Genomic DNA, 11,989 nt, shown 5'->3' with positions numbered 1-11,989 from the left:
ATGCTATACACTGCATTGGATTAGGATTTCTCTATACTGATATGTAATTAGTGTCACTCTTCCATATCTATGAAGTAAGGCTTCTCACACACCATACACATTGCTTTTGCCAATAGATATTTACAGCATGTGACTGGGGAATATAAAGACCCACACCCTTAGCCAATTGGCTGACTATATGTTTATAGATCTCTTTACATAGCAATTACTGGGGATAATAAGCATATAAGAGCTAATCTTCCATTGGTATAATAGACTGCCTTATACAGAGCAAGATGCTTATTGTACACTTGGAGGATATGAATAATATCATCCGTAATGAATTAACAGATTTATATGTCCTCAATCTGATATACTTCATATGCAGTATTTTGTTTATATTCCTTTTCTATGCAAATAGACATAAAAGTATTTATTTTTTGTTGTATTGTGAATAACTCTACTTCACATGTAATAAGCAATGGCTTTTTTTGGCTAATAGACTGCAGTATTTTGATAGGGATTCCTTAGAATATAGTTGGTGTAAATTAACATTCCCACTCTGATTAAAGCATTTGTACAGGCTCCTTTGTGCTTTCTTGGGGCATTATTTATACGTTGCCTTGTGTGTCAAGACGTCCCTCCTGATAAAGTCTTGGATGGTAGAACACGTCAGTGTCTTGTCTTCACTGCACGAGAGAGAGAGGCAGATAAAATACCAGTATAAAAAATAGTTTTAATAATAATATGTAATGGGGCGTATTCAATTCTTGGCGGAAATGCCGAAAATCTCGCGGTCCGCGCACGATTACCGTTATTATGGTAATCGTGAGCGGAAAAACAGTTATTTACTCGCTGGATTTCAGCTCGCAACTCCCTGAGCCGCAAGCTGAAATCCAGCTACATATTACCGTACTAACTGTACTAGTTTTTGCGCGGTGTGGAAAAAGAACAATTGAATATGCCCCAATGTGTCTGAAATCAAAACAGTTTTTATATGGTGATATCGTTCTATGTTTAGTATTGCTGACTTGTGTTTTTTTAAAATACTATTAATTGATATGGATTTCACAAACTTGTGTAATATAATAAAATAATTTTAAAAAGATAAATATTGGCTAGAATACTAGTATTTATTTTAACTTAACTATTAATAATCATGGGTAACTTAATTATGTGAATAATACAAGGAGTGCAAAAAACACATATAGGGATATAATTATGCAAATAGAAGGTTAACTACCTTTTAATTAGGTTGGAAATAGCAGATCAATGTTAAAGCCACTTTTGCAGAGTGTTAGCACAGTGGAGCACACTGGGAAGGAGAGATGTCCGGATACTAACCCTACATCTAACTCTTTCTTTCCCTGTCAGGTTATTCTCACAAACGGTCGGTCTTCTGCCTTCCACGTGTTCCTCTTCCGATGCTGGTATTTCTCGGCAGCTTCTTTTTGGCAGGTGAGTGTTTCAAGTGGCCCGCAGCTGGAACACAGACGTCACTGATACACTTCCGGTACTTGGCTTGTGGGCGTGTGCTAATTGTTTCCTGGTAATCTCCTACGCTTTCCGTCCACTAGGACTTTGTCAAGGATGTTTAATATTGTGGGGTACAGCCTTTTATGGCATTTTCCCTGATTTCTTTATTGGTTAAAAACTAATAGTAAAGCATATTTAAAAAACTCCAAAAAAATACCCCCCAAAAATAAACTCCTAAAAATAATACACACTAATATTTATGTAAAGGGACCTAAATCAAAATCAATATTCATTCCATATGGAGAGAGTGTTTTCATGTTATAAATCCATTGTGCTTCTACTTTAGTGATTTGCTCTACATAGTTTCCTGCCCTCCAGAATTCAGTAACTTGAACTATTCCTATAAATTTAAGATGACTTTGGTCGTTATTATGTATTTTGGCAAAATGCTCAGAAACGCTATGCATCATTAAGCCTCTTTTGAAATTGTACATGTGTTTGTAAAGGCGTACTTTAAGTTTCCTCTTTGTCATTCCCATATATTGTAAGCCACATGTACATTCCGACATATATATATATATATATATATATATATATATATATATATATATATATATATAATTCCTTCAGAGTTGCAGGTAATTCTCTTTTTTACTCTAAAGGTTTTTCCATTCGTATTAGATTTGAATTCTATGAGTGGGTTTGTATTTTTCATACCCATCGTTTTACATACCTGACAATTAAGGCAATAATAAAATCATTTGGTTGTAGACTGTTATGAGTATCCAGATGTTAATGGAATACAACTCTGAGTTAAGATATTTTTTAAATTATTTGCCTTTTCGTATATCATGTGGGGTCTCTTCGCAATCAGATTTTTAGATTCATCATCAATTTGTAGAATATGCCAATGTTTCCCAATTATTGTCTCACATTCTTTCACATTACTGTTATGTTGGGTAATAAAGGTGATTTCCTCTCTATTCACATTTTTATTTTCTTTATAATCCAAGAGTGATTTTCTTTCTAGTAAGTTGACCTCCTCAAAGGCCTAATTTGCTTTATTCACATTATACTGACACTCCAAATATGTATCCCTTAATTATGTGTTTATTAATATATTAATAGATAATTAATTTATCTAAATGCTTGTAATTTTCTCAGATTTGCCAACCATCAGGATTTGCCCCAGGCTGCACTGCAGCATCACCCATGGGGCATTGTCTCTGCATTTCCTGTCTGCTGGACTCTATTTATATCAGGCCTGTAGTACCTATGGCATACCAGAGGTGCTGCTGTTGCACCTTTGCCATTTTTACCTCACTAGCAGGAGTTAACTTTTTCCCCTTGTTAATTACAGCACCTGTGTCACTGACAATATATACCTGCGCCCCCACAATGCTCCTTGCTGGTCATTGTTTGTATTCTTGGACTTCCTGCTATCTGTTTCTGTGAATCCCAAGTCCTGATTAGCCACCATTACTCAGCTAAGTTAATCTGTACTTGCTGTATGTATTCAATGCTATTTACCTGTTTCCAGCCACACCTGATAATCAGTTTATTATACTCAGCTTTACCTGGTTTCTACCTTCCCTGCACTATCTGGATTGAGTTATTGTTTCATTAAAACAATTTGTAGCACTAGCACTAAGAAAGCACTATCAAATATATTAGTGTCATAATGTTGAATACAAGGAGTAATAAGGGGAAATAATGTTTAAGGTGTGTATAGAGTAAATAGAGTGGTATACTAGAAAGGTGCCCAGAAATACTTTTGCATAGACTGCTTGGAGGTGAGGTCCCTAACCAATATCTTGCCTAGGGCCCTGTGCATATTTGCAATTACTATTCTCTGGGTGATCCCAGAGAGAGATCAGGTGGTAAGTGTGGGAGGGGGTGTTATGTGCATAATAAAATTACCCCACATCCCTTAGGACCCAGGAGGGTGCCTACGCTTTTGGGAGTCTGGGATGACTCCACGAGATCTGGTAGCTTCCAGAATATTCCAGGATAATAGGGAGATTTGTATGGCCCCATGCGGTTCTAATAAGACGTGATCATACATTTTAGCAGACTTGTGGATTTTAACATAAAACATTGTTTATTGTACTTGTAATATCTATTATATTTTAATTTTCCCACAAGCACAAAGAAATAATTCTGTGATTATCAAGGTTGTGGTACACATTGGACATGGTTACATCATCTCTGGGATGAGATTCTAGTACATGACTAGAATAAATACTGTGAAATATTTTCTTATGTTTTGTTACTAGTGACACAGATAATATCTTGGTAGTAATATCGTGATGGTTGTTTCAATTTTAGTACATCCTTCACCCATACCATGGAGTAGCAAAGATAACAGTATAGTTACACTATAAACACCATACTGACTGCATCTCTGCTTTATTACTCATTCTCCTTTTTGTTTACAGAAGCCAGAAATTACTCCACCCTACAATACACAGGGGTGATCACCACCTGGGCGCTGGATCCCAGTCTTATTTCTATGAGCACAAAATAATACAACCCTTTTACGCTTTGCAGCCGTGCTACAGCTTTGCTTTTTTTAAAAAATAAAATAAACAAAATATAAATAACATATAAATTAACACAGCTCAATATTTCCAAATAATATTTATATCTAATCATATCTAATTTCCTGATATCAACACAGATGTCCTTAAAACTCAAGGGTCTATATGGCCTGAGTATATTAGTACCAATACCAAAGGTTTACACACTTTTAGTTTTTAAACAAAGTTGCAGTAAGGTATTTTGGAGTAAAGATCTGCTAGTTTTTTTACTGTGTCTATATTTACAAAACAGATGGTTTCAGAGTTCATCAGAATTGTTTTGGTCTGTTTTGATTTAACTTATCTCAAAATGAAATATGTGCATGAAGAATACATTTACAATTACTTTTTAAAGTGGACAGTCCTAACCGTTATGGCTAATAAATTGGCCTGGCAATGTTAGAAATCATAATACACTCATCAGCTTATATTATACTGTACATTGAGAGCTATTGCAATGCTTGATATTCTACTTTTATATTTTATTTAAGCCCCTTCAACATGTTCTATCTTATTTTGATATCACTTTAAAATGTATTTGTGTATTTGTCTACTCAATGTTAGCATACGAATGAAGATATCCAACTTTAGAGCAGAGCAAGGTGTTTTCAAGTTAGAAATTCTGCTAAGATCCCTTATCATGCAGCTCTTATGTGTTACTTAAACAACGGAGCACACATTCGGCAGACAGCACGTGTGCCCAAGCATACATTGATGTTCTTTTCAATATTCATCTACTCGGAATGCCGAAGCCTAGTTCATGTATCTTTCATAGGTATCCTGTTTAAATTTGCTAAACAGACATCTTGAAGACAGATTTAGTAATGGATATAGGGTGTATTTTCCTATACACTTCCCGTGCTTAAATAAAAATGTAGTTTAAAATTTTGCCATGGTAAGGCATGACATGGTCACTGTCAGAAGGCCCTGCAGCATATTGCAGAGGGCATGTTACTAGCTTTCCCAGTGATCTGCTTAAGTGATAACTCCAGCAGCGAAGGAGTGAATGACATGGGTGCATGACAGACCACACAGATGGGACCCACCCTCGACCAAATAAGGCCAAGAAGAATGCAAAGAGCAAGTGTGCTAAGAATAAACTTGAGCATTAATGGGTAATGTTACAAGACACTCTGAGACCTGTCCCATGTACAAATGCAGTTATTATGAGACAAGCTGCAGGGCCTTGACTGGCTCTATTCAGTTCCTTTGCTTTTTTTGCTGTCTCAGATTTTCAGTTCTTTTTTAGAGTTGTATACCTAATAATATTAGGGATCCTCGGAAGGACTGTGAAATATTTCATATAGTGATCTGGAAACGCTTAGTTTGATCCTAGGACTCATTGGGCTGAGGGAGCCTGAGGGAGCCTTCAGGAGCGGATGCTGATATTAAGGAAGTTCCAGGCAGCATAAAAGAGGAAAGAACTGAGTTACGAAATACAGAATCCTACCCCAAAATTTTTCCCCATCTCTAAATCCCGCATCTCCACACCTGAAGACTTATGACCTGTTACTACCATTGATTCCTTAATATTCAATCATCGCTATGACAGAAAGCACAGCTGAAGGTAATTTAACTACTTTTTTAGACACAAGTAACTACCATCAGTATTCAGTAATGAAATTTATTGTGCTTAATGTCTGTTTATTTGTCCCTTGGTGAAAAGAGGGGGCAGATTTTGTTGGTGATTTCATCCAAATATAACAACTTTTTAGGGAAGGTATCTATTTGACTTAAAATATGTTTTAAGTTGATTTTGCTCATGTCATAAGCAAAAGGAATAATACAATCAAAACATGTTTGAAGGTATTAGTTATTTGTTAATTATTTAGATCTAGGTGTGTTTTATATACGTTGGAAAATAAAATATCCTGCCCCGTCTAAAAATAACTTGAAATCTGAGACCTGCTAAGGATAATCTCTGACCATCTTCTAATGTGACATAAGTGAAATGTTTATTAGACACATCAGATGCATTTATAAGCTCATTACTTGCTCTTATTATTAACCAGTTAGTAAAGGTCATTTCTGTGCACAGTGCTCGCAGTCACTAATATAACTGTTTAGATACCTCTATAATAGAGACATATTTCCTTGGGGTTGTTTAGGCAGCAAAAAGTGTCTCTCCCTGCATGCAGTGCAAGCTAAAGCATGCTGGAGGTTGTAGTTAAACAAACAAGGCAGTCATGTGTTGCTTAATAATGCTTAGGAATGCATAATGTTATAGACCTTGTTGAAATAGCATAATACATTGCACACTTTTAAAAATTCAATAAAAGAAAAATTTTGTTTAACTAGCAAATTTCAACAACTAAAATGCTTCCTCATGACGTGTTGTTCTTCTATAAATATTTACAAAGGACACATGCTTTAACAAAAAACACTGCAAACAGTAAACAAAAAAAAGTAAATAATTTATGAAAAAATATACAGTTATTCCCACAGAAAAGTTTCTATAAACATATTGAGGTGGCTTATAAATAGAGTGCATAGAAGAATTTATTCAGTTACTATCATTTTTACACCATCGCCTCTTTAATAACTAGTAATACACAAAATTAACATCGAAAGCTCTGTAATACACCAATAATAAATTGAGATTTGTAGTTAACTAAATGCAACAAAATCCTTAAACAACACAATATGTCAAAGTAGTTCTATGTTATAAAACTTAGTAACATCAGTATATACATGGGTAACGTATGTGTCAAAAACACCACAAAAAGTTCTCACATCTTTACCTAAACTTACACAGTACCCAGACTGATAGTCAAAAATATATTAAAGAAATCCAATAATATCTAATAATAATAATAATAATAATAATAATAATATAAAATACAATTATAATAAGTGATCATTTAAACAAACAATAATATATACATAGTAATATTAATAAGTTTAATGCATTAAAGCCATAGCAAATGCATAATGTAACTGTAATTTTTGACACTGCTTTACAGTGATGTTACAGAATGCAGCTCACCATCATCATCATCACCATTTATTTATATAGCGCCACTGATTCCGCAACGCTGTACAGAGAACTCATTCACATCAGTCCCTGCCCCATTGAAGCTTACAGTCTAAATTCCCTAAGACACACACACACACACACACACACACACACACACACACACAGATAGAGAGAGGGAGACTAGGGTCAATTTTTTGATAGCAGCCAATTAACCTACAAGTATATTTTTGGAGTGTGGGAGGAAACCGGAGCACCTGGAGGAAACCCATGCAAACACAGGGAGAACATACAAGCTCCACACAGATAAGGCTATGATCGGGAATTGAACTCATGACCCCAGAGCTGTGAGGCAGATGTGCTAACCACTTCGCCACCGTGCTGCCCACGGTGCAGCTCTCGAAAATGGGATGTGTATTAGAAAAGGGAAATTTATGCATCACGTTTTCTGCAAAATTGCACATCTTGTAAAATAAATAATCCTTATTCTGATGTTTGCACTTTATTGGAATGAGCATTGCAAGCCAACGATGTGAGTGACCATTTAATATAACTTATGTTGAAAAAAAGACGTTTTCTCCCAAGGTTCCAATCTTTGGTGGTCGCATCATAGTGAGGTGTGGTTGCATCACAATGGGGCATGACCACGCCCTCTGAAGCATTAGGCCAACCCCAAATTCCCACCTTCAAGAACACCCTTGCACTGTTGTCCACAAGGGTGGCAGGTCATACAGGACATGCCTCCAAACATTCCTAGTCAGGACAAACGTTAAGCTGTCAGGATGGCAGGACAATTTGAACAGTTGAGAGGTATCAGTTCAGGGGCTTGCTGGGGGACAGGTGGGAATCTGCCACCTGGGCCAGTCCCATAGCAGCTGGGTCACTGGGCCATCAGCATTTTCTTTTCTTTAAAATGTTTGTAATAGGCTGCTGAGTTAAGTCTGGCCTTCTGGGCTAAATTTTACTGGCCCTCCCCTGTATGAGTTATCAGTTACCAATTCATTCCAATTTTAAACTCTGCAATGTAGTATTGCTGATCTTCCTATAAGAAAAACTGCCATATAATATAAATGCCTAGCAAGTTAAAACAAAGTAAATAAAATGTATTTTTCCATATTATGTCTACTGCTACAAATATAAATATATAACAGGTATTTTATTTGTTTAGTTTTTTTAAACATTATGATATACAATTCTGGTGGTCAGCAAATTGGCAAATACTAAGGTTTAGAGATTATTAAAGAAAAATATCAACTGCTTTATTTCCTATAAATGAATAGGACCTAGTGACAATATTGATGCACAAGCATCAAGCTTAAATTATGCCATCAGTTACCACACACTCTAATATGACCCCTCATCATTGCAGAATGCTCTGTGCCAAAATTTCTAGAGATGGTCACTGACCCCCGTGTTTTGATTTTGTATTCGGTTTTGGATCTGGATTACCTTCGTGTTTTGGTTTTGGTTTTGCAAAACCGCCCTTGCGTGTTTTGGTTTTGGTTTTGTTTGGTTTTGTTTTGCTATTTTTGAAAAAAATACCATTTTTTTTGGTCTAAAATAACCTAATTTAGTGCTCCACCAGTTTCTTAGATAAGTGAGGTAATTCTAAAGCTAATAAATTATGAAAAAAACAGTTTAATCCCTGGTAGGCCGTCCTTAATTCGAACACTTGTCTGCAAATTATACAGACAAACCTGGTTGTCTACCTCCTCCATCTTTGATTATTGGCAATGTAGCCATCACCTTTGGGTGTATATTACACCCTCCACTTGTAGTTGAATATTAAAAAAGCAGCCTGCACAGACTGTGGAACTAGAAAGTAAAATTAAATGGACCACGGTAGTTTGGTGGCTATCTATGCCCCCCCCCCCTGCCCTCCACTTGTAGTTGAATATAAAAAAAGCAGCCTGCACAGACTGTGGAACTAGAAAGTATAATTAAATGGACCATGGTAGTTTAGTGGCTATCTATGCCCCCCCCCTGCCCTCCACTTGTAGATGAATATAAAAAAAAACACTGTGGAACTAGAAATTCGAATATACAAAGAAATGGACAAAGGCAGATTGGTATCTGTCTGCATCAGATCCCCTCTCCACTAGGAGTAAAATAGAAAACTATTCAGCTGTTATATAATCTAGAATATAAATAGAAATTGAGAAAGGCAATTTGGTATCTGTCTGCATCATAATTATCAACATCCTCATTAGCGCCCTCGTCACCTCTACAAATCTCCCCCTCTTCCTCTTCTATTTCCAAAGTGGCATCCTCAATTTGTGTATCACTGGCTACACTCGGGCTGTTCTGGTACACATCAGCAGAACTGCTGAAAGGGACCTTCTTTATGGGTACACTAACAGAATGATCACGATTAGACATACCACTGTTGGATGGACTCTCCACAGGGATTGGTGTCATTTGTGAATCAAAGCAAACATTATCCTCTAATGCCTTACTGTTATCTTGCAGCTCGGCTTTGACGCGTAACAGTAGTTGTGCACCAATTGTAGGCTCGGTAACTTTTTGGGATCTGCCACTAATAGCCAAAGGTGAAGGCCTCATTCTCTCTTTGCCACTGCGTGTGTAGAATGGCATGTTGGCAATTTTTTTTTTTTATCGGCACTTAACTTTTGCTCAGTAACACTTCTTTTTCGCTTCAACACAGTAAATTTTTGTTCTGTTTTTGTTTTCTGGACTGATTTCGAAACACTCTGTAGTTTGACATCGCCTTGCCCAGATGACGTACTGTGAACACTAACATCAGGACTGGTGACAGAACCTGGTTGCTCATTCTGCTCATATGTGGACTGCTTTGAATCCATTTTCAGCCCAAAGCACTTGTAGTGCTAAAAATTATTTGGTAAGATACTGCTGACAGATAGTAATTTTGACAGCCAGAAATATTTATGCACAATTAGGGGGGACACCCCAAAAGCACTGGGGAGTGCTAAAAATTAGTTGGTAGATACTGCTGACAGTAATTTTGACAGCCATAAATATTTATGCACAATTAGGGGGGACACCCCAAAAGCACTGGGGAGTGCTAAAAATTAGTTGGTAGATACTGCTGACAGTAATTTTGACAGCCAGAAATATTTATGCACAATTAGGGGGGACACCCCAAAAGCACTGGGGAGTGCCAAATATTGAAAAGAAAAAAAACCTCTATCCTCCTCTCTTCTCTAGCGATTTTTGTTACAACAATTGGAATAAGAATATTGGATTCTCTTTCCCTGCTCCAACCAGCCTGTGACTACACCCTGCTCCCTCCCTCTGTCAAATGGCGATGGATTGCTGTGGAGGCGTGTATTTATAATCTTGAAGTATCACGAGAACCGAGCCCCAAGATCCGACAACGTCACAATGACGTTCAGCCTCGATTTGGATTTGGAGCGGGCGGGGGAGAGCTCAGTACTCAGATACCCAAAGTTCGGGTGGGTTTGGTTCTCTGGGAACCGGACCCGCCCATCTCTACAAATTTCCCACTTTTTTACTATTGTAGTTTCCTGTGCTTAAAGAAATTATATTTAACATCACCCCTCTCATCAAGTAATGCAGACCAGGTAATTGTATTTCTAAATTAAGGCAACATCCATATGGGAATTTATTCTACTGGCTTTGAGATATCTTTAATGCTAGCAATCAGCAGGGCTCAACGTCAAAAATGCTAGAAATACATGTATGAAAAAATATGTGGATATTCTCCCCCACTGAGTTGAACCTGTCTATTTTTTATACCCGTACAAGCTTCTAACTAGAAATTAGCATTTTATTTTTCCGCTTTCCTGAAAAATACAGAAAAATAAAAGTAAAAAGTTTTTTTCAGGCTCTTAAACAACAAAAGTATAAAAACACTTAAATAAAAAACAAAACAATCATGCTTAGCCTTAAGGTGTGAGAAAAAGCAAAGTAAGCAAAATTCTCAGAATATTGTGCAGGCATCAAAAACCTTGATCCTAGTGCCTGCACACCTTTACTGTTCAGACAAGCAAAAGTAGAATGTAAAATGTCTGACAGGTGAGCATGCTGATGTCCCGGCTTACATAACTACTCATCAGAACAACTGTATTTGGAATACTGCTTGAGAAAATTCTAACACAATTATCACTAAACACCTTTTGGTATCAATTTGTATTCCCAGCTTTTTTATTTGTGTTCAGCTTTCAAGCTAGTAGGGATAAACAATATGTATTCGAATCAGTGACGGAACTACCATTGGTGCAGCAGGTATGGTGGTGGTGGAGATAATGGGGTCCGCTGCACGTGGAACTAGTGAGCTATGGGACCCGGTTCCATCCTCCTCGCTTCCCTGCACCGGGGCCCACAGCTTGCTAATTTCGCCTTTGATCCAATTGAATCCGAATATTCACAGCAGCACAGGTTATTTCAGAAAATGAATGAGCTTATCTAATCTGCACACTTGTGTATGTTAGTGAGGACAAGATTGCATGTGATAGTTCAGTGTCATACTGTAGTGAGGGTAATGTAAGGCTCATGTCCTACTAATGCAAGACGATTGTGGTGTCAAATGCACCTCAAATTGTGTTCATGATCCAATCTGTTACCTATTATGTTGAAACAAATCTTTTCAGGGGTCATTGATACATTGCAAACAATGTATTTGACTAATATTTTGCATAAAAAAAGTTTTATTTTATTGCTAGATTAAACATCTTTAAGTCTTATATACCATACTTGCCAACTCTCCCGGATTCCGGGTAGGCCTCCCAGACTCCCGGGATAGTATGGCAGCCTCCCGCATCTGCCCACTTCACTAGGAAGTGAATTAGATCCAAAATGGTGCGATTCTCATGGAATCGCGGCCTTTGTCCCCGCCCACAATTGTAAAGTAACGCAACTGCACATGGCCAAAATTTTCGTGATTTGCGTAGCCTCACCCCCAAAACTCCCACCTCCCCCCAGGCAGCTCACGGACGCGGTCTTGAAAAAGTCGGCAAGTATGTTGTATACTTACACTGAT

At 37.2% G+C, this 11,989-nt stretch overlaps 1 protein-coding gene across 1 annotated transcript in view; it reads left to right on the top strand.

The window, feature by feature from the left end:
• Positions 1–5,185: 5,185 nt before the first annotated feature.
• TRDN (triadin) overlaps positions 5,186–11,989 on the top strand; it is a 535,205-nt gene continuing 528,401 nt past the window's right edge. The window contains exon 1 of the mRNA XM_075200931.1: positions 5,186–5,601. Within this exon, the coding sequence (XP_075057032.1) occupies positions 5,580–5,601 (22 nt within the window). The 5' untranslated portion in view covers positions 5,186–5,579. The remainder of the gene's footprint in view (positions 5,602–11,989) is intronic.

Source organism: Mixophyes fleayi, chromosome 3, assembly GCF_038048845.1.
Source record: "Mixophyes fleayi isolate aMixFle1 chromosome 3, aMixFle1.hap1, whole genome shotgun sequence".
NCBI lineage: Eukaryota > Metazoa > Chordata > Amphibia > Anura > Limnodynastidae > Mixophyes > Mixophyes fleayi.
Note: the sequence above shows the minus strand (reverse complement) of the source record. Positions and strands in the feature narration are given on the sequence as shown.